Source organism: Vulpes vulpes, chromosome 10, assembly GCF_048418805.1.
Source record: "Vulpes vulpes isolate BD-2025 chromosome 10, VulVul3, whole genome shotgun sequence".
Classification (NCBI taxonomy): domain Eukaryota; kingdom Metazoa; phylum Chordata; class Mammalia; order Carnivora; family Canidae; genus Vulpes; species Vulpes vulpes.
In genome coordinates, this window is record NC_132789.1 from 55359787 (window position 1) to 55383898 (window position 24112).

The 24112-nt window shown below is 39.7% G+C and overlaps 2 protein-coding genes across 2 annotated transcripts; one reads left to right on the forward strand and one right to left on the reverse strand.

Annotated features, from left to right (window-relative positions):
* Positions 1 to 695: 695 nt before the first annotated feature.
* On the reverse strand, positions 696 to 2259 carry LOC112915017 (olfactory receptor 11H6-like). Its single transcript, XM_025992318.2, has one exon. It carries the CDS (start codon positions 2257 to 2259, stop codon positions 1321 to 1323), a length of 939 nt encoding a protein of 312 aa, XP_025848103.2. The 3' UTR covers positions 696 to 1320.
* Positions 2260 to 15810: 13551 nt separating this feature from the next.
* On the forward strand, positions 15811 to 16764 carry LOC112915018 (olfactory receptor 11H4). The gene has a single exon (XM_025992319.1). It carries the CDS (start codon positions 15814 to 15816, stop codon positions 16762 to 16764), a length of 951 nt encoding a protein of 316 aa, XP_025848104.1. The 5' UTR covers positions 15811 to 15813.
* The last annotated feature ends 7348 nt before the right edge of the window (positions 16765 to 24112 follow it).

A 24112-nucleotide genomic window follows, 5' to 3' on the forward strand; every position in this document is an offset into this window, starting at 1 on the left:
CGGGGTGACCAGTGCAAGGATGCGTGCCAGTTCCTGGCGGAGACTGCACTGGCTAAGGAAGCAGCTGGGAGGTGCATGGGTTTTAAGTGCCTTTGGCTTCACGGAAGCTTAAGTGAGGATTTCCTTGCAATGAACAGAATTACCCTTCTGTCTCTTGTCACAAGTTTAAAAACCTCACAGCTTGTATAATGTAACCACTTGGGCCCTGCATTACACTTGGACTAACTCCTTCATGCAATAAACTAAAAAAGAGCCATGAATTAATTAGTTAATCTAAAGAGCCAACTAGAGCACATCATTAGTCTCAGATGTAGCTAATGAAATAACTCATTAGTTTCATACAACACCCAGGACTCATCCCATCTCATGCCCTTCTTAAGGGCTAACGACCTTTTTTAAAATGTAAGCCTATTTCCAGTATGTTCATATTCTTGCACAGGTAAGAAAGGTAAAAAGAATATAGTCTAGTCCTTATTTTTTAAATGGAGGCTTTCAAAATTGATGCAGGAAAAGAAACTTCTATTATCATGAGTGTTTGAGTCACTTACAGTACTCACTGTAACTTCTTTCGCTTCCCCCAAAATTAATATAAGATTTTTATTTATGTTACATATTTATCTAAAATAGTGGCTCTACAAGATCAGTCTGTGGATTCGTGCTGATAGAGATGCACTAGAATCACCTGAGTAACATTAAATGGGAATTTCCTGGGTCTACTTCAAAGACTCTGATTTAGGAGCACTGGAATAACACCTGAAAATCGTGTTTTTCTTTTAAAAAGACCCTCAAACAATTATGAGACACACAGGTTTGGGAGACAGTGTTTCAGATCATTTTAGTCTTTTGGATGTCAATTAAATTTGTAAAACTTTAGTTCAGTTATGACTTATAGACTGGTACTAATTTCCTTTAGTATGAGCCAAAAATTGTGGATGTACTTCTATTAGAAGTAGACTTTCTAGCCAAATGATCTCTGCTTTAAGTGTAAAAATGGATTCAAGCAATAGAAGTAAAAAAAAAAAAAGTCATGAGGTCAAGGATTAGGTAAGGGATCACAGGTAAATGAGCAAGCAGTTATTGGAGCGCAGGGTGGGAGAAGAGTCCAAAGTTCAGACATCCAGATCACTAAATTCAAGTTACCACCTATGAAGTCCTGATTCGAAGGCAAGATCTGGTTTAATTGGGGCTACTACTGTCCTTAACTCGTCAGAAACAGATGAATTTAAGTCTGCATCTCTAGGTACAAATGAATAAAGACCTACTTTTAAGTGGGAAGATGCGGAAAAATACATATCATGATCTTGGTCCACTCATGAATGTTCATTTGTCTTGACTAATTTCTCCACACATACGAATTTTTCTCAAGGCAGCCTTCATGTCTTTGTTCCGTAGACTGTAGATCAGTGGGTTTATAAGTGGGGTCACTGATGAGTAGAACAGGGTTATAATCTTCTGTATCCCAGCTGGATTCGCAGAGGTTGGGCTGATGTACATCACCATGATGGATCCATAGAAAAGAGACACAACAGCCAGGTGGGAACCACAGGTGGAGAAGGCCTTACGTCGGCCAGCTGCTGAGGGGACACGCAACACTGCTCTGAGAACCAGGGTGTACGAACCAAGGATGAAGAAGAAGGTGATGAAGATAATGAGAGAGCTCAATAGAGAACAGGAAAGCTCAATTCCAGGGGCAGGGATGCAGGACAGGGCCAGAAGAGGACCGGGGTCACAGACAAAGTGGTCAATGGTGTTGGGGCCACAGAAGGGGAGCTGTGTGATAAAATAGATAGGGATCGGATAGCAGAGGAAGGCTGTGACCCAGCACAGGGCCACCAGGTTCATGCAGAGGCGGTTGTTCATGATGATAGGATAATGGAGAGGCTGGCAGATGGCCAAGTACCGATCAAAAGCCATGAGGGGCAGTAAGAGGGTCTCATTGATGCCCATGGAGAAGAAGAAGTAGAACTGGAAGAAACAGGCTGTGAAAGAGATGGTTTTGGTCTCAGATAGGAAGTTCTGTAACATATTGGGAACGGTGGTGTTGATGTAACAGATCTCCAGGAACGAGAAGTTGGCCAGCAGAAGGTACATGGGGGTGTGAAGCCTGGGATCCAGCTTCACTGCACAGACAATGGCCCCATTCCCCATCAGTGTCAGGATGTAGGACACAAAGAACAGCAGGAAGAGGAGGACCTGAACCTCTCTGGAGCACGGAAAACTCAGGAGTATGAATTCAGTCACTGTGCTGACTCCTGACATATTCGCAGCTTCCTAAGGGGTAGAGAGGAAAAAGTGACAATGACAAATATGACCTTATTCCTTAATCTTCAGAAATATTTCCTTTTTGGAGATCCCTAACTCCCTCAGATTCTATTATTCCATTAAATAAATAGCTACGCTGCTGAAGATTATAAACCTTGGGTAGGGCTTGGTGATCAGACTTTAGATATTTGTATTCTCTCATTTCTCTCTCTGAACCTTCTCGCATTAAAATGCAGGATGTTATGCAGTAAGCAGCTTGGAGAAGGTTGATGGCAGTGCTCACAAATGTAAGTAGGTGTGAACATCACGTATTCGTTTCTATAGATTAAGAGAGATAGACCCTTACTACTGGACAGAGTTTCAATTACTAAAATGTTTGGAATTAGAAACCCAGATGTTAGGCATCAGAAGAGGGAGAAAGGTGACAACACACGGAAACCTTCTGCATTTCACTGTTATTCTGGATCAGTGTTGAATTGTAGGTGTCGGTGTCTAAAGTTATCTGACAACTGAGACAAAAATCATCAAACATACCATCCATTCTTCAGCGTTCATCATGGTTTGTCAACTCGATAAAAATTGGAACCCCCAGACATCTACATGATGGCTTTCATATCACTTCCATCTTCTACCTGTTGAATTCAAATGCTTCTGTAAAACCTTGGTGTAGGTTGAATCCCTACTTATAGGTCGAGAAACTGAGCAATGTAACTGGTATATTATTTAAGGATTTTTGAGGGTTTTGCCTGAAGTGTCACACAGTGTCCTGGAAAGGCCTCCGTTCTTCTGGGTTAGGGATGGATGCAGACGCTCCCAAATGTCAGATACTGCCCAGCAGAGGCCTCTGGGAACTGAGAGCAGTGTGGGAGCCATAACCCCTCCCTCTGACCAAGATCCCCCTCCTACTCCCTTGCCTAGTCCAGATGTGGAAGGTTGGCATTGCTTTGGGAAGTTGAAGGAGAATCTTCACGAAAACTTCCTTCTCTGAGTAAGTCTTACGTGTCGTGTGATTTCCATGGTGAGACAAGCAAAACAAAGCCTGTGAAGTTGCCTACGTTTCTGTTGTTAGTAGTTTGGTCTTAATTTATTAATTTATTTCAGAATCCCCTCCACAGTGAGGGACAGACCTGGTTCCGCCCGGATGTAGCTCCTGGTTAAGAAGGACCAACTCTCCCTTCTTCCTCATCCCCATCTCTCGGTTCCCTGACAGCCAGGCCTCTCAGGTGTAAAGATGAATCTCCTTACATTCTTCGGGTGACATGAGGGGCTATTGTTTCCAGGATCACACAGGGGCGGTGGAGATAGGAGGCCTACCTGAGGACTGTCCTACACTTGTACCTCCTCTGAACCCACCTCCCCGTAGATCCGGCAGGTCTGACTTGTAATCCTCTGTTTCCAGGGCAGCAGAAGGCAGGCACGATGGAGAACATGGGCTCCTTGGCAGGCAGCAGCCCAGAGAGGGCGCTTGCGTTGCTGGACACTTCTGGTTTGGAGAGAAATATTGGCTCCACTACAGACTTATCTATGTTTCTCTGAAATCTGTCTGATTCCTCCTATGGGATAGTGTCTCCTGTGACTTCCAGTAGTGATAATTGATGAGCGAGGATAGTCAGTTATATCCCCAATGTTCCCTTCCCTCAGGAGGCCCTTAATTGGCCTTTGGGACTCAGTTTCCCCAGTGTTGATCAGATACTCCCATGCTATTCTTAGAGCAGATACTTATTTTTTTTGTATAGAACACGTTGCCCTTATGATAGTACCAGCACTATAGCAACACCAGCTTAGCTGGAATACCAGCTGTTTATCTTGTTCCTTTATATTCAATTTTATTCATTTTTTGAGTTTTTAATTCTCTTAAGTGTCATTATCAGAGTTCTCAATCATTCCTGTTGACTCATTCCAAGGCTTAAAAAGGGTTATTCCCTTTGTCTGGTAACAGCCTGTCTCTCTTAGGTCAGCGCTGTGTTTTTCGTATGACACTGATAAGTAAATTCCACTTCATGGTGAAGAGGTGCTAGGAGCATAGACCATGGGGTATGTGATGAAATGCCAAAGTGCTAGAAAATACCTCTCTATCTAGTCCTTGAGAGTATTTCCAACTATTTTTAGCAGATGTCCCCAAAAGCTGATATGAATGCTGAAATTTCTTGCTTCTTTTAACAAGGCGTTGTTGAGAAAGGTGTCTGAAACTTTTGGTCCCCTTTGTTTTCTTTCTTTTTTTTTCTTAGGTGTAATTGACATATTACCTTATTTTAGTTTCAGGTGTAGGACACAACGATTTGATAGTTGTATGTGTTGCAAAACGATCACCACAGCCAATCCAATGAACATCCATCATCCTACATAATGACAAGATATTTTTCTTATGATAAGAATTCTAAGATCTACTCTCTTACTTAGCAGCTTTCAAATATGCAGTACAGTCCTATTAACAACAGTCGCCATGCTGTACATTGCGTTTCAAGCCTGTACCTTTGGATACCCTTCGCCTATTTCATCCACTCCCATCCCTCACCTCTGGCAACCATCAGTCTGTTCTCTCTATCTGGAGCTTGATTTTAGGATTTTTGTTTTGTTTTGATTTGATTTGATATTCTACATATAGGTGAGGTCATAGGGCATTTATCTTTCTCAGTCTGATTTATTTTACTTAGCATAATACCCTCAAGGTTTATCCACGTTATTGCAAATGGCAAGGTTTCCATCATTTTATGGCTGAAAAATACTCCACTCCTACATATACATTATGTTTTCTGTATCCATTCATTATATTAGTAAATCGACCATCACTTGGGTTTTTTCCATCTCCTGGCCTTTGTAGATAATGATGCATTTACATGGGGGTACAGATATCTCTTGTAAACAGTGATTTCATTTCCATCAGATATGTACCCAGAAGTAGAATTGCTGAATTATATAGTAGCTCTCTTATTAATTTTTTTGAGGAAACGCCATACTGTTTTTCATAGTGGCTGTACTAATTTACATCCCCACCAACAGTGTATGCAGGTTCTTTTTCCTCACATTCTCACCAGACCAGTTGTCTTTTTGATGACCATTCCAACAAGTGTGAGGCTGTGTGTCACTGTGGTTTTGATTTGCATTTTCCTCATCATAAAAAGACTTGTTAAATATTCCTTCATTTTATTTAATGGAAAGTAATAAAGTAGTAATAAGGAAGGTAAATACCAAGTATAATCTCATTATGTATTGGGGATTAAATAATCCTAGTTAATACTAAAAAAGAACAATAAATTCATTAATATGATGTGCTGTATAAAAAGAGCATGGATCATGTCTCAGGCTGACCTCTATTTGTACTATAGCTCTGTCATAAACTCAACTGTGTGATCCTTGGTTTATTATTTAACTTCTTTAATCCCCAGATATTTAACTACAAATATACTAGTTAACTGTGGAAGGAGCCTCAGTGTCCATCGAAAGGTGAATGGATAGAGAAGCTGCGGTCTGTGTATACACTGGGATATTCCTCAGCCATTAGAAACGACAAATACCCACCATTTGCTTTGACGTGGATGGACCTGGAGGGTATGATGCTGAGTGAAGTAAGTCAATCGGAGAAGGTCAAACATTATATGGTCTCATTCGTTTGGGAAATATAAAAAATAGTGAAAGGGAATAAAGGGAAAAGGAGTGAAAATATCAGACAGGGAGACAAAACATGAGAGACTCCTAAGCCTGGGAAATGAACAAGGGGTAGTGGAAGGGGAGGTGGGCAGGGGGTTGGGGTGACTGGGTGATGGGCACTGAGGGGGGCACTTGGCAGGATGAGCACTGGGTGTTATGCTATATGTTGGCACATTGAACTCCAATAAAAATAAATAAATAAAAAATAAAAATAAATTAAAAATAAAAGCTAAGGAAAATAAATAAATAAATAAATAAATATACTTGTTTTTTCTAAAAACATACTAGTTTATCCTGATTCAGTTGTGAATTGTGAAAACTAAATAATAATGTATGTAATATGCCTACAATGCGGTACTCAATAAATGAGAGTCTTAAAAAAATTTAAAAATAAATAAATAAATAAATAAATAAATAAGAGTCTTCCCCTTTTCCCTACTTTTGTGTTAAACCTCACACAAAATCGGGCTCCCGGTGCATGGAGCCTGCTTCTCCCTCTGCCTGTGTCTCTGCGCCTCTCTCTCTCTCTCTGTGACTATCATAAATAAAAAAAAATAAAAATAAAAATAAAAATAAAAATAAACCTCACACAAAATTTTCTCTGGAAGAAATATTTCTGTTATTTCTGTTATTTGTAATTTCTTACTTATATGAAAGAAAAAATTCATGCATAGATATATGTGTATATTTATACTCTACCCTTTCTGCAAAACAAAATATGTAAAACAAAAATTTAAATCTAAATGAACATAGCTAGGAGTGACCATGGGAGAAGAAGGAGATAGAATTTTATCATAAAACTTAAGTTTAAGAAAACTTTCACAACAGAAAGAAAGCAAGCTATCATAGCCAACATCACACTTAATCATGAGAAACTTAGTTTTCCACTAAGATCAGATACAAAGCAAAGATATCACTTCTCACCACTCCTTTTCAACATTGTACTGGAAGTCCTTGTTGATGTAATAAGACAAGAAAAGGTGTACAGATTGGGGACACATAAAACTATCATTTTTCAAATGACATGATTGTCTATGTAGAAAATCTGAAAGAACTGTTTGAGTAGGCAGTTAGTTTTCAACAGGGTACCTGGAAGCCAGCAATAAGGAGGTCATGACCAGCTACCAGGAAAGTCAGAGACCTGTTCTGGCACACTCCACAAAAAGCCAGATCAAACGAGACAGGCTCAAGATGGTGGGTGCCGGAACAGGAAACCCCTGACCAAATTAAGAAGAAAAACTGTGAAACCCTGCATCCTTCCCACAAGTAATGAATATTCCATCCCCTACGTAACAACTGTCAATAAAAAACAGAAATCCAAACCCCACGGAGTGCATCTCTCTTTCTAGAATTTGCCCATTCTCATTATCTCAAGAGTGTATTTTTTCAGTTTAATGGACTTTCTTGTTTGTGTTGCATGCCTATCCCTGAATTCTTTTTTGAGACAAGACCAAGGACCTTCAGCAACATCTTTGGGGATGGGCCGGGCCCAGACTCTAGGGCCCAGGATCTCCCCAGTTCACCCAGCAACAGAATCAACAAAAAAATTTCTGGAACTAATAAGTGGTTATAACCAGGGTGTAGGATACAAGTTCAACATACAAAATCAACTGCTTTCCTATATGCCATCAATGAGCAAGGGGAATTTGAAATTAAAAACATGATACCATTTACATCAGCACCTCAAAAAATGAAATTATTACATATCTAAACAAAATATACGTAAGAACTATGAGGAGAACAAAATCAAAGAAGAACTGAATGAATGGTGAGGTAGCCAACATTCATTAATAGGAAGATTCAGTACTGTCAAGATGTCAGTTCTTCCCAACTTGATTGACAGATTCAACACAATCCCAATTAAAATACCAGAAATTATTTTATAAACATCAACAAACTGATTCTAAAGTTTATATAAAGAGGAAAAGACCCAGAATATTTGATAGAGTATCGAAGAAGAACAAAATAGGCAGACTAACTGGAACTAACTTTAAGACTTACTATAAAGCTACAGTAATTAAAACAGTGTGGTACTAGCAAAAGAAAAGACAAATAGATCAGTGTAACAGACTAGATCACCCAGAAATAGAGTCCCAGAAATACAGTGAACTGATCTTTGACAAAGGAGCAAAGGCAATACAACAGAACAAAGGTAGTCTCTTCAAACAAACGGTGCTGGAACAACTGGACACTCACATGCAAAAAAAAAAAAAAAATGAAGCTAGATTTGAACATTTCATCCTCCACAAAAATTAACTCAAAATGGATCATCTAAGTGTAAGATGCAAAATCAAAACTCCTAGAAGATAAATATGAAAAAATCTAGAAGATCTTGGGTACAGTGATCCCTTTTTAGATACCATACCAAAGACATAGTCTGTTAAAGAAATAATCGATAAGCTGGGCTTCGTTAAAATTAAAAACTTTTGCTACGCAAAAGACAATGTCCAGAGAATTAGAAGACAAGTCACAAAAGAGGAAAATCATTTGCAAAAGATGTATCTGTTAAAAAACTGTTATTCACAATATACAAAGAACTCTTTAAATGCAACAATATGAAAACAAACAATCCAAACAAAAAGTGGGCCAAAGACTTTAACAGATATTTCACCAAAGGAGATATCAAGATGGCAAATAAGTAGGGGCACCTGGGGGGCTCAGTGGTTCATCTGCCTTGGCTCAGGTCCTGATCCCGGGGTCCGGGGATCGAGTCCCTTATCGGGTTCCCCACATGGAGCCTGCTTCCCCCTCTGTGTCTCCGCCTCTCTCTCTCTCTGTTTCTCCGCCTCTCTCTCTCTGTGTGTCTCCCATGAATAAATAAATGAAATATTTTTTAAAAGATGGCAAATAAGTGTATGAAAATATGTTCCACACCATATGTAATCAGGGAAATGCAAATTAAAATATTTAGATACCACTACACACCTGAAGATATCCAGATGGCTAAAAGACATGTGAAAAGAGGCTCAAAAAAAAAAAAAAAAGAGGCTCAATATCACTCCCTCATCAGGGAAATACAAATTGAAACCGTGATGAGAGGGGTCCCTGGATGGCTCAGTTAAGCGGCCACTTTGGCTCAGATCATGATCTGGAGACTTGAGATAAAGCCGCGTGTTGGCCTCCCTGCTCATCAGGGAGTCTGCTTCTCCTTCTCCCCCACCTCCTGCTCCTTCTCTCTCTCTCTCTCTCCCTGTCTCTCTCAAATAAATAAATAAAATATTTTTTAAAAAAAACAACCATGATGAGATATCACCTCACACCTTTAAGAATGGCTAAAATTAACAGGTGGCTGTTAATGGCTAAAATGAACAATTAAAGAAACATCAGGTGTTAGCAAGGATGCAGAGGAAGAGGAACCCTCTTATACTGTCCATGGGAATGCAGACCAATGCAGACACTCTGGAAAGCACTATAGAGATTCCTCAAAAAGTTAAAAATAGGGCTACCTTACAACCTGCAATTGTAATACTATGTATTTACCCACAGGATACAGAAATATTAATTTGAAGGGATGTATGCACCCCAATGTTTACAGCAACATCATCGACAGTAGCCAGATTATGGAAACAGCCCAAATGTCCATTGATTGATAAATAGATAAGGAAGTGAGATATATCATTACATATATATATATTATTTATATATATGTACATACATACGTATATAAAATAGAATATTACTCAGCCATAAAAAAGAATGAAATCGGATGTGTGAAACATTTGATGGAGATTAAGTAGGATTGGAGGAGTACCAGGTGTTTTATGTAAGTGATGAATCACTAAATTCTACACTTGAAACTAACACTATAATGTATGTTAACTGGGATTTAAATTAAGAACTTTAAAAAAAGAAATGAAAAAATTAAAAAAATTTTAAAAAAAAGAAATGAGCCATCAAACAATGAAAAGACACGGGAGAAGCTTAAATGCGTTTTACTAAGGGAAAAACAACCTGGAAAGGGCTACAGCCTGTGACTCCGGTGGTTAGAGTCCAGAGAGCGTGAAACTAGGGAGATGGTGAAAGGATCCACCTGAGTAAGGGGTCACCCAAGTGACCCCCCGGACCCCAATGCCCCTGGGACTCTGACCCCCCCAGGACCTCCCCCAGGTGACCAGGTGACAGCACCTCGCCCTGGGGGCTGCCTGGGGCTCGGGAGGCCGCCTCAACCCGGGACCGTGGGCCCCCTGGAGGGGCGCACCTGTGAGCCCTGGGCACCTGCGGCCTCTGCACCCTCTGCTCGGTGCACCTGCTGCGCCCCCACTGGGCCGCTCCGGCTGCTGCCCTGCACTGGGGCTTGCAGCCCTGAAGACTCTGGCTTCCCCTCCTCCTCTCCTCCCCCTCCTCCTCTCCTCCCCCTCCACCCCCTCCTCCTCCTTCTTTCCATCCTCCCCTTCCTCCCCATCCTCCCCATCTTCCCCCCCTCCTCCCCCTCCTCCTAGTCCTCCTCATCCTCCCCCTCCTCCCCATCCAGTTCAGTCATTTGAGTGTCCAGCTCTTGGTTTTGCCCCAGGCATGATCTCAGGGTCATGAGATTGAGCCTAATGTTGGGCTCTGTGCTCAGTCTGGAGTCTGCTTGTCCCTTTCCTTCCCTCTCTGTCCCTCTCCCTTCACTCCTCCCCCTCTAAAATAAATAAAATCTTTTTTAAAAAAGACACAAGAAAACTACTGCCAATATCCCTGATGAATTTACATGCAAAAGTTTTCAGTAAACTATTAGGAAACCAAATTCAACAATCTATTAAAAGGATCAGACACCATGATCAATTGGGAATCATCCTTGGGATGCAAGGATGGTTTAACATAATTAAATCAATATATGTGATACACTACATTCATTAAATGAGGGATAAAAACCATATGATCAACTCAAGAGATGTAGAAAAAACATTTGGCAAAATACAACATCCTTTCATGATTTAAAAAAAAAAAACTTTTAAAATGTGGGTGGAGAAGAAACATACCTCAACATAGTAAAAGCCATATATGCTCACACCAAACATCATACTCAATGGTAAAAGGTCAAAAGTTTTTCTGCTAAGGTTAGAAACAATGTCAGGGTATCCATGCTTACCATTTCTATTCAATGTAGTACTGGAAGTCCTAGCCAAAGCAATCAGTCAAGAAAACAAAATAAAAGGCATCAAATCAGGGGGGAGAAGGTAAATTGTTTTTGCAGATGACATGATCTTATATATATAGGAAATCCTAAAGACTCCACCAAAAAGGGGATCCCTGGGTGGCGCAGCGGTTTGGCGCCTGCCTTTGACCCAGGGCGCGATCCTGGAGACCCGGGATCGAATCCCACATCGGGCTCCCGGTGCATGGAGCCTGCTTCTCCCTCTGCCTATGTCTCTGCCTCTCTCTCTCTCTCTCTCTCTCTCTCTGTGTGACTATCATAAATAAATAAAAATTTTAAAAAAAGACTCCACCAAAAAAACTATTAGAACTCTCAACACATTGAGTAAAGCTGCAGGATACAAAATCAACATATGAAGATCAGTTATATTTATGTACACTATGAAATATCTGAAAAATAGATAAAATAATCCCATTTACAATAACATCAAAACAATAAAATATTTAAGAATATATCTAATCCAAGGAGGTGAAAGATCTACACACTGAAAACTTTAAGACTTTGATGAAACAAACTGAAAAAAGGTACTGATAAATAGAAAGATATTCCCTACTTACAGATTGGAAGAGCTACTGTTGTAAAAATGTCCATACTGTCCAAAGTCATCAGTAGATTCAACGCAATCCCTATCAAAACTCCAATGGCATCTTTTCACAGAAATAGGGAAGAACCCTAAATTTGAATGGAACCACAAAAGATCCTGCATATGCAAAGAAATCTTAAGAAAGAACAAAGCTGAAGGAATAACACTTCCTGATTACAAGCTATACTACAAAGCTATCATAATCAAAAAATATGGTATTGGCACAAAAATAGATACACAAACCAACCGAACAGAATCAAGTGCCAAGAAATAAACCCTCACAAATATGTTCAACTAATATTTAACAAAGGAGCCAAAAATATTCAATGGAGAAATAGTGTAGGTCAGTGAGGTCCTTGAGTATCAAGTTCACATACAAACTACCCCAGGAACCAGCAATGAAGATTTTCTCATTGATCATCACCATCACCATAAGAGTCATATTTTAAAGAAGTGGTTTAAGAGGCCCCTCAGAAAACCTCAGTTTTTTTAAGAAGAAAAACAAAAGACAGATGATACAAAATCTCTTCTCATGTTTGAACTGATTTCAAATTCCCCACTCTTAGAAAGTGAAATCATAATGCAAACTGGCAATTTGACCATAGTAGGTGAATAAATGGCTCCTGCCATCTTGGATTTCAGTCACACAAGGTAGTTCCAGGTAATAGGTAATTACCAACCACCTGGTCATTACAGTGAAAGACTCCAGAAAAAATGTAGTGTGTTTAACTTTAAAGTGATCAAGAGGGCAGCCTGGGGGGCTCAGCGGTTTAGAGCCGCCTTCGACCCAGGGTGTGACCCCGGGGTCCTGGAATCAACTCCCACCTCGGGCTCCCTGCATGGAGCCTGCTTCTCCCTCTGGCTGAGTCTCTGTGTCTCTCTGTGTCTCTTATGAATAAATAAATAAAATCTTTTTTTTAAAGTGACCAAGAGGGGATCCCTGGGTGGCGCAGCCGTTTGGCGCCTGCCTTTGGCCCAGGGCACGATCCTGGAGACCCGGGATCAAATCCCACGTCGGGCTCCTGGTGCATGGAGCCTGCTTCTCCCTCTGCCTATGTCTCTGCCTCTCTCTCTCTCTCTCTCCGTGACTATCATAAATAATTTTAAAAAAAATTAAAGTGACCAAGAGAACATAGTTTCATGTTTCTCTGTTGCAACACTTCACTTAAGCATTTATTCACAAACATATTTCAGTTTCAGAATTTGAGTCATGGTCAAAACTTCCATTTATTGCACTAATCCCCACAGAGGATGACTCTTTAATGGAATATAATCTCCACAATAGAAAGCCTCCTGAAATTTCTTCAGTTTTTCCCCTGGATTCTCTGTTTTCTACAAAACAGAGCTAAGCTACTAGAGCTAATCTACTAAAACCTGGAAGAGCCCCAAATATTGGAAAGAGGATGCACTCCAGGGAAACATGAGAAAGCCACTGAAACCACCTGGGGAGAGACATCAAGTTTCAGAGTAATCCCTGAGAGGGATCAATCCCTGAGATTAAACACCCCTTTGCATGCTAAAATGTCTCGGTAAACACCTAGAAAACAAGCTTCTAGAGCCTCCAGAAATTAAGGCAGTCCAGTGGAGCACATATAATGCCCTTACCTGGAGTTTTCATCACCAAAGCCAATGAGGAGACAATGCCTTTCTGTTCAGCTCCACTGTGTCTATCCCTCTTTCCAGGCTGAGCCAGGAAATCCATGATCGTATGTACGAGAAAGGGACTAATTGTCCATATTACAAGCACTGCTGTGATATACTGAAGGCAAGTGAGGGACGTTTGAAGGAGGCTATTCTTTTTAAAGATTTTATTTATTTATTTATTTATTCGTGATAGACACAGAGAGAGAGACAGAGACACAGGCAGAGGGAGAGGGAGGCTCCCAGGACTCTGGGATCACACCTTGAGCTGAAGGCAGACGTGCGGTCACTGAGCCACCCGGCATCTAGGAAGGAGGCTATTTAATCAAACTATTCTCTCCAGATGGCCACCCAGGAATGGTGAGTTTATTGGTTAGTTGGTTGGTTTCTTGTACTAGAAAGAAGTGTACGGAAAAGCTAGTCTCCTAGGATTGTGGCTCATATAGTGGTTTATGGATGCCAAAAGCATTAAACAGCATTATTAATGGTATAAAATGGTAGATTTGCCCCTCTAATACCCTACCTATCCCCAGCTAGTATTTTGGAGGCTTTCAAAGGTGAAGCCACGCAGAACTTTACGGAGTCAGTTTAGTCTATCAGTGGTTAAAATAAAAACTGATTACCCCGGTTTTGCCATTAAGCTCCCCACCCTGTGATTATCCCATTACCTACCAACACTTTGACCGAGGTTATGGGGAAAATAATGTTTCTGCTAATAAACTTTACCGGGTTTGGTGGTAGAAAAAAAATGAAATTAAGTGTGAAGTTGTTGGTGTATAATGGAGAGGGTCCTAACCTGTTATTCACATTAAGCAGGCATGGTCCATTCTTCAGGAAGAAGGATAGGAGGCACAGATCTCAAGATTCTGGTTTCTAGTTTGAATTTGTGGGCCTGGACCTAGTTCCTGATCTGTAGCAGGAAACTTATTTATGCTTCATAAATAACAGTCGGAATTATCTGTTGAGCACCTTATTCAGTGAGGGTGGTAAACAAATGACTTTCAAGTTCAACATCGATTGGAAAACTGGACAATTTTAGAACTTGGGTGCCCAAACCTCCTTTTTATGCTTCCTTAAAAACCACCAACAGGAGACTAGTCGTATTGAAGCCCAAATATCTGTTGTTATTTGCCTTTCAAATTTCTTTATCTTCCATTACTGACCAAGTTATAACTAGTGACTTCCAATAGATAAGGCAAGAGGTCTGAATTTAACCAAAAACACTCAATATTGAAACTACCATTTTTAAGGCTCCTAGTGCTTTTCAATATTAATTAATTACAAGATTATTCTGTTGCTTAAACACAAAAATTGGTATTTTTGTTCAATTCTTAAATAACTACTGAAAAGTACATACCTATTGAAATATTTGAAAATATCCTCTCCCTTTCAGAAAACAAATTCCACCCGATAAAAGTGCAGATAAGACCCCATTCAGCCTTAGATCCCTTTGTTTTTATCATCCAAAATTATTTCCAAATGAACTAAAACTTTGTGCTGAAAACATCATTTTCTTTATTTTAACTAGGCAGGATCTGAACATAAAAAATAAGACAGTTCATTTTTTATAGTATGTGCAAAAAATATGAAAATAAACACTTGCAGGGATGCCTGGGTCGCTCAGCGGTTTAGCACCTGCCTTCAGCCCAGGGCGTGATCCCGGGGTCCCAGGATCAAGTCCCACGTCGGGCTCCCTGCATGGAGCCTGCTTCTCCCTCTGCCTGTGTCTCTGCCTCTCTCTCTCTCTCTCTCTGTGTCTCTCATGAATAAATAAATAAAATCTTTAAACATAAAAAATATACACTTGCATACAGAGATCATTGAAAATAATATTCCCACTTATCTTTTAGAGCAAAGATACTTAATATGGTTTGTCTTTTGTGAATTCTTTAGGTGTCACACAGCTGTTAGAGTGATATTTTAAAAGAAAATCTTTAAGGGACAATTTAAGGACAGCCTTGAGTCTCGACTGTAGTAATGTCTGTAACAATTAATTCAGTTGATTATACTATTCTGGAAAGCCAATGATCTGGAGTAAGTTTTAGCTCCATGAGTAATTCAACTAAAATTCAACTAATTTTGTTCTGTTGCCAAAGGTTTAACCACCCTCACATCAGCTGTCCTCAAAATATTTGCCTTTTTTTTTTTAACAGGGTGTGTTGAATAAGAGAAAGTGGACGAGTTTGTGCATTGAAGACCCATAATTAACTTTAGGGAAACAAACCAAAATCATACAAGATATTCTTAAGAATTAAAGAAAACATAAAAGAAAGAAATTTAAAAGAAAGAAAGAAAGAAAGAAATTTGCCTGGCTGTACCACTGATGTAGAAGATTCTTGCTGCATTGGATTCTAGCAAAAGAATACTAAGATTTAGAACTACGATCAATTCAAAATAAGGTGGGATTTATTCTCATCTCGTCTCAAAATATCTCACATTTTCCTGCAGAGCTTACGTGCCCTTCTCACAAAAGCTCTCGAGGCAAGTAGGGAGCAGAGAGACTTGTGGTGCACTCATGTCTGTCCTCCTAGGTTTAAGACCCATGAACAGGTCAGCAACACACATTCACGTTGTAACCGAGTTTGTCCTCCTGGGATTCCCCGGTTGCTGGGAGATACAGATTTTCCTCTTCTCCTTCTTTTTGGTGGTTTATGTCTTGACCCTGCTGGGAAATGGAACCATTATCTGTGCAGTGAGATGGGAGCCACGATTACACACCCCCATGTACTTTCTGCTGGGCAACTTCGCCTTCCTTGAGATCTGGTATGCTTCCTCCACTGTTCCCAACGTCCTGGCCAACATCCTCTCCAAAACCAAGGCCATCTCATTTTCTGGCTGCTTCCTCCAGTTCTACTTCTTCTTTTCCCTGGGCACGACTGAATGTCTCTTCCTGGCAGTAATGGCTTATGATCGTTACCTGGCCATCTGCCACCCACTGCACTACCCCACCGTCATGACTGGGAAACTCTGTAGAACTCTGGTGTCTCTCTGCTGGCTCACTGGATTCCTTGGCTACCCAATCCCCATTTTCCTCATCTCCCGACTCCCCTTCTGTGGATCCAATATCATTGACCACTTCCTGTGTGACATGGACCCCCTGATGGCCCTGTCTTGTGCTCCAGCCCCCATTACTGAACTTATTTTCTATACTCAGAGCTCCCTTGTTCTCTTTTTTACTATTATGTACATTCTTCGATCCTACATCTTGTTACTCAGAGCTGTTTTTCTGGTCCCTTCTGCAGCTGGCCGGAGAAAGGCCTTTTCCACCTGTGGTTCTCATTTAGCTGTGGTGTCTCTTTTTTATGGGACAGTCATGGTAATGTATGTGAGTCCTACATATGGCATCCCAACTTTGATGCAGAAGATTCTCACACTGGTATATTCGATAATGACGCCTCTTTTTAATCCGCTGATCTATAGTCTTCGCAATAAGGACATGAAACTCGCCCTGAGAAACATCCTGTTTAGAATGAGAACTAGTCAAAACTCTTGAGCTGAAGATGTTCAGACTTCCAAGTTCTAATAAAGAGTAAGTTGGAGATGTATAAGTTTTTTAGTGGCCTTTTATTTCTTACTCTAATTAAAAGTTTTTCTTTTTCCCTGGAAGTGTGCTCAGCTTAAATACCGACACTGACTACTAAAACCTAAATTCACGGCAAGTAATTTTTCTGAAGGCTATCATTATTGGAGTGATTAAGTGGGACTGGTATATGAGAGAAGTTAGATTTCCTGAAAAATTTACCTTCATTTTTAGGACAAGTCTAATGACCTTTACCAAATAGTTAAAGGTGTAGTGACTTTTTTAGCAGTTTTGTTGATGTATAATTGATACACAAAAGGACTGCACATGTTTAATGTACATTAAAGGTGCAGTGGATTTTAACTAGCCATGAGACCTTTCTATAACTTTTAGCACACTCATTTCTTATCCCTAGCCTAAAATTTTTATCTCAGCATGCTTTCCCTATATTAAAAGAGAGGGGGGAAAATTCTCTTTGCCAATAGGAACTCTTTCAACAAATTTTCTTAGGGATGGAATTCCTCCATGGTACAACTGAAATAAATCTTGGATCCAAGCTAAAAAATCATTTGTTGAAGTTTCTATTAACAGTCCTATTATTACATGTACCACATTGTAGCATAGTCTATTTATTTATGTGTACTTCCCCCCCTCAAGAGAGCTCCTTGAGAACAGGAATTGCCTTTTTCCTTTCTGGATCCCCAACACACAGCGACAGAGAAGAAAGCCTCTGCAACTGGGGAACTGGCCTGGCAATTGTCTTCTGAGTCTTGGTGTTGCCAGGAGTCAGCCTGGTACTGTCAGTCAGGCTGTGGTGTGTAAACCTATTGAACATAAACAATCTCACAGAATACCACCATCCAGCCAGGCCACTATGTGAACACGATGGATCAAGACAAAAGAAGACCACTCCATAATCATGTCTGAACAAGAATATAGTACCAACTGTTAAAAAAAAAAAAAAGACCAACCATCCCTCTCTTTAGGCTAATAATATTAGTGACTGCTGCCTCTTTACCAAGTAAAGCTTTAGCCCAACTGCCTTTCAGGTAAAACTTAAGATACACAATCACAGAATTATCTTCCACTTTCTGACAACATCCAGAGAGAAATTCTATTTCTTCAAATTCTCCCCAAAGTCAACTAACAGAAGTCCAAACCATATAATAAATCCTTTCTGACATCTTCCTTTTGGATGCCCCATGTTCCTCCTGACATATGTTCTCCCTTACTGCAAAAAGCCATTAAATTTATCTTTGTTCAGTGACAAGTGTGTTCCTGATGGCCTTTTCATGAGTGGGAGTCAACAATACTATGATACCTAGCATAGAATAAGAACTAAAAATGTTTATTAGATACTTTTACCTTGATTTTTTTTTTACTTATGAAAATAATATATAGTTGTAACAAAGTCAAGGGATGAAGAAGTATATAAAAATGATGGATTTCTCATCTTCACTGTGCTCCTCAAAGTCAATATTCCTTAAATCCTCTGTCTGGCACTCAACACACTTCATAGTATGGCTCCACTAAACCTACTGTATTTTTCTTCCCCTCGCAACTCAACCCTCAGCTCTAGGCAGGCTAGTCACCTAACTACTCCCTCTCCAGCATCTCCACACTGTTGCTTAGGCTACTCTTTAAACCCAGGAAGCCCCACTTTGTCTTCTGCTATGCAGTTTGACAATTTCTTAGAGTCTTGTTTTGTAAAAATGGCTGTAAGACTTATATCTTGAAAATAAACTCATAAAGATAAATGAGACGATTTACGTAAGGACCATAGCACAATGAGAGACACACAGGAGGTTCTCAGCACATGTTTGTTCCCCTCTCCTTCCTATCTTTTAAATCTGACCATGGATGATTTGCGGATTGCTCTATCAGATGTTTGGTATACTCACACAAGCCTCTGTTGCCAAATAATACGGATACATATGAATTCATAACCAATGCCTTAAAGTACAAACTCTAGAGTCAGACTTTATATCCTGCCTATTCTGCTAGCTGTGAAACCGTGGGCAAGTTGCTTAAATACCACAATTTCAGCTACTTTACCAGTATAATAGGATGATGATAATAATAGCTGTCTTGTGGGGTTATTATGACTCAATAATTTTTAAAAAATGAGTCAATACTTTTAAAGCTCTTAGCTTTGTGCCTGTTAAACGGTAGAACTCCCAAGACACAAAAGTCCAGGGCCAGATGGCTTCCCAGGGGAATTCTATCAAACATTTAAAGAAGAAACTATACCTATTCTACTAAAGCTGTTCAGCAAAATAGAAAGAGATGGAACACTTCCAAACTTGTTCTATGAGGCCAGCATCACCTTAATTCCAAAACCAGACAAAGACACCACCAAAAAGGAGAATTATAGACCAATATCCCTGATGAACATGGATGCAAAAATTCTCAACAAGATACTAGCCAATAGGATCCAACAGTATGTTAAGACAATTATTCACCATGACCAAGTAGGATTTATTCCCAGGACACAAGGCTGGTTCAGCACTCGTAAAACAATCAATGTGATTGATCATATCACCAAGAGAAAAAAAAACAAGAACCATATAATCCTCTCAATAGATGCAGAGAAGACATTTGACAAAATACAGCATCCATTCCTGATCAAAACTCTTCAGAGTGTAGGGATAGAGGGAACATTCCTCAACATCTTAAAAGCCATCTACAAAAAGCCCACAGCAAATATAATTCTCAATGGGGAAGCACTGGGAGCCTTTCCCCTAAGATCAGGAACAAGACAGGGATGTCCACTCTCACCACTGCTATTCAACATAGTACTAGAAGTCCTAGCCTCAGCAATCAGACAACAAAAAGACATTAAAGGCATTCGAATTGGCAAAGAAGAAGTCAAACTCTCCCTCTTCGCCGATGACATGATACTGTAAATAGAAAACCCAAAAGACTCCACCCCAAGATTGCTAGAACTCATACAGCAATTTGGCAGCATGGCAGGATACAAAATCAATGCCCAGAAGTCAGTGGCATTTCTATACACTAACAATGAGACTGAAGAAAGAGAAATTAAGGAGTCAATCCCATTTACAATTGCACCATAAAGCATAAGATACCTAGGAATAAACCTAACCAAAGAGGTAAAGGATCTATACCCTAAAAACTACAGAACACTTCTGAAAGAAATTGAGGAAGACACAAAGAGATGGAAAAATATTCCATGCTCATGGATTGGCAGAATTAATATTGTGAAAATGTCAATGCTACCCAGGGCAATTTACACATTCAATATAATCCCTATCAAAATACCATGGACTTTCTTCAGAGAGTTGGAACAAATTATATTAAGATTTGTGTGGGATCAGAAAAGACCCCAAATAGTCATGGGAATATTAAAAAAGAAAATCAGAGTCAGGGGCATCACAATGCCAGATTTCAGGTTGTACTACAAAGCTGTGGTCATCAAGACAGTGTGGTACTGGCACAAAAACAGACACATAGATCAATGGAACAGAATAGAGAACCCAGAAGTGGACCCTGAACTTTATGGTCAACTAATATTCGACAAAGGAGGAAAGACTATCCACTGGAAAAAAGACAGTCTCTTCAATAAAGATGCTGGGAACATTGGACATCCGTATGCAGAAGAATGAAACTAGACCACTCTCTTACACCAGACACAAAGACAAACTCAAAACGGATGAAAGATCTAAATGTGAGACAAGATTCCATCAAAATCCTAGAGCAGAACACAGGCAACACGCTTTTTGAACTTGGCCACAGTAACTTCTTGCAAGATACATCCACGAAGGCAAAAGAAACAAAAGCAAAAATGAACTATTGGGACTTCATCAAGATGAGAAACGAACAAGGGATGGTGGAAAGGGAGGTGGGCCAGGGGTGGGGGTGACTGGGTGATGGGCATTGAGGGGGGCACTTGATGGGATGAGCACTGGGTGTTATATGTTGGCAAATTGAACACCAATAAATAAATTAATTAATTAATTAATATCCAAGGTGAAAAAATAAATAAATAAATAAACAGTGGAACTCAATAAATATTTTTAACTCAATAAAATATAATAGGACTTTTAAAGTCAGTACATGTAACTTTACCTCATTCTATTTAACAGGCACAGTGTTTTCCATTATATGAACATATCACAATTTGTTCATCAATTACTCACTTAAGGCAGTTTATTGTATCCAATATTTAACGATTAAAACAATGTTGCAACTAATGTCCTTAAATATAAGTCTCTACACATTCACATCAATATTCCACAAATTAGAGGAAGGATTTCTGAGATCTAAGAAATGTGTATTTTTAATTTTGAGAAATACTGCTAAATGAGATGCCCCCCAAAAATGTTCAAATTTCCAACAAATGGTATTGGGACAACTAGATATCCACATGCAAAAGAATGGAGTTGGGCCCCTACCTCACACCACATGCAAAAATTAATTCAAAATCAATCAGAGGGATGCCTGGGTGGCTCAGTGGTTGAGCGTCTACCTTTGGCTCAAGGAGTGATCCTGGAGACCTGGATCGAGTCCCTCATCAGGATCCTTGCATGGAGCCTGTTTCTCCCTCTGCCTGTGTCTGCCTCTGTGTGTGTGTGTGTGTGTGTGTGTGTGTGTGTGTCTGTGTGTCTGTGTGTGTGTGTCTGTCTGTCTGTCTCTCATGAATAAATAAATAAAATCTTTTTAAAAAATGAATCAGAGACCTAATTGGAAGAGCTGAAAGTATGAAACTGCTAGAAGAAAACATAGATTTAAATCTGTGGGACTTTGAATTACTCAATTGTTAAGACATAAAACCAAAACTTAAAAAGAATAAGAGGAAAAATAAATTGGACTTAATCAAAAGTTTAAAATTTTGTGCTTTAAAGGATACTACCAAAGTACAAGTTCACAAAATGGGGGGGAAAATATTTGCAGATCATGTATCTGATAAGAGTCTATTATCCAGAATATAACAAGGACTCTTACAACTCAACAATAAAAAAGACAAATAACTCAATTTTTTAAATGAACAAAGATCTGAGCAGACATTTCTCCAGATAAGATATACAAATGGCCAATGAGCACATTAAGAGATTCTCAACAACATTCGTCATTAGGGAAATGCAAACCAAAACCACAATGAGATACTATTTCATACCCACTAGCATAGCTAGAATCAAAAAAGCAGACGATACCAAGTGTTGGCCAGAGTGTGGAAAGATTAGAACAGTCACACCTTGTTGGCTGATATGTAAAATGGTACATACAGCTGCTTCAGAAAACAATTCAGCCATTTCTCAAATAAATGTAGTTATCATATGATCCAGCAATTTTCATACATAGGTATAAACCCAAGAGAATCAAAACCATATGTTTACATGAAATGTATATACAAATGCTCAGGGCTGCATTATTCATAATTAGTCAAAAAAGTAAAACACTCTAAAAGTCCATCATCTGATGAATGGACAAAATGTGATATATACATAGAATAGAATCTTATTCAGCCATAAAATGGGATGAAATATGGTATTTGCTACAATGTGAATGAACTTTGAAAACATTATGCTAAGTAAAGCATGCCAGACACAAAAGGGGACGTATTGTATGATTCCATTTACATAAAATGTCAGAGTAGGTAAGTCTATACAGACAGTAAGATTAGCAGTTATGAAGGACTAGCCAGGGGGAAGACTGGGGAATGACTGGAATGGGTTCCCACTTTTGTGGGGAGTGATGAAAATATTCTACAATCAGATAGTGGTGATGGTTGCATGACCTTGTAAATATACTAAAAACTACCTACACTTTAAAAGGGTGAATTTTATGCGATGTGAAGTGTATCTCACTAAAAAACTTGCATGAGATGTTCTTTTTCCCATAGCCTCCCCAGCCCTGGATCTTCTCACGCTTTCTCATTTGTTTACCAATATTAGAGGTGAGATTGATATTGTGTTAATTTTCCTTCCTTGATTTGAACATTAAATGCCATAAGAACTTAGGAAAATGAGTTATTACCAGTATATGCTGTAGACAAATGTATTCAAGGAGGAAGTTGTGGTCTATCTGTGGCTTGAAGATAGGGAGAAGGGAGGAACAATATATATTTATAGACACTTCCCCCTCCAGGAGGTAGAGCTTAACCCCTTTTCCCAAAAGGTGGCCTAGACATAGTGACTTGCTTCCAAGGAACATAAGGGAAAGAGAAAAATAGAAACTTTACAGTGGAGAAACTAGAAAACACACCATCAACCTAGTGATGAAGGTTAACCTCCTGAGCGATGTCTTGTGGGTATCATGTCCCCTGGTATGACATGACAAGAAGGGTACTTCATCTCCATGGTATCTTCCCCTAAAATCCACAATCATAGTCTTATCATGAGGAAAAAATATCAAACCCAGGTTAGGGGCCATTCTGCAAGAGACCATGCTCAATACTCCTTAAGACTGTCAAGGTCGGGATGCCTGGGTGGCTGAGAGGTTGAGCGCCTGCCTCCGGCCCAGGGCATGATCCTGGAGACCTGGGATCGAGTCTCGCATGGGGCTCCCTGCATGGAGCCTGCTTCTCCCTCTGCCTGGGTCTCTGCCTTTCTCTCTCTCTCTCTCTCTATGTGTGTCTTTCATGAATAAATAAATAAAATCTGAAAGAAAGAAAGAAAGAAAGAAAGAAAGAAAGAAAGAAAGAAAGAAAGAAAGAAAGAGTCACAGACACAAAGGAGAGAGGTCACAACGTGGGTACCCTGAATTGGATCCTGGAACAAACAAAGGACATTCAGAGAAAACTGATGAAGTCCAAATAATGGAGATCTGTTACCAATAATATACAAATATCGGTTTATTTGTTTTACCAAATGTACCATATAAGATGTTAACAATGGCGGAAACTGGGTGAGTGTAATTCTATATATCAACTTTTTTTCATCTTTATGTTATTCTATCTTGAGAGAGAGAGAGCATGAGTGGGAGTTGGGGGGAGGCAGAGAAAGAATCCTAAGCAGACTCTACCCTCAACTCAAAGCCAAACGGGAAGCTCAGTCTCACCACCCTGAGATCATGACCCGAGCCAAAATCAAGAGTCAGATGCTTAACTGACTGAGCCACCTAGGCGACCCTATATTATCTTTTAAACTTCTATAAATATAAAAGGATTCCAAAATAAAAAGTTCATTGCCTTTTAAATGGCTTACCTGATACTTATACCGCCTGAATAGTCTCATGGGAAATGCCAAGGTCCACATGAAAATACACTGGTGTACCCACAGGATGCATGGATTCTGAAAGCCTCAGACTCAGAAGTTGAAAGCCTCAACTTCAGAAAAAAGGAAGCTTTAAAGAAGCTTTA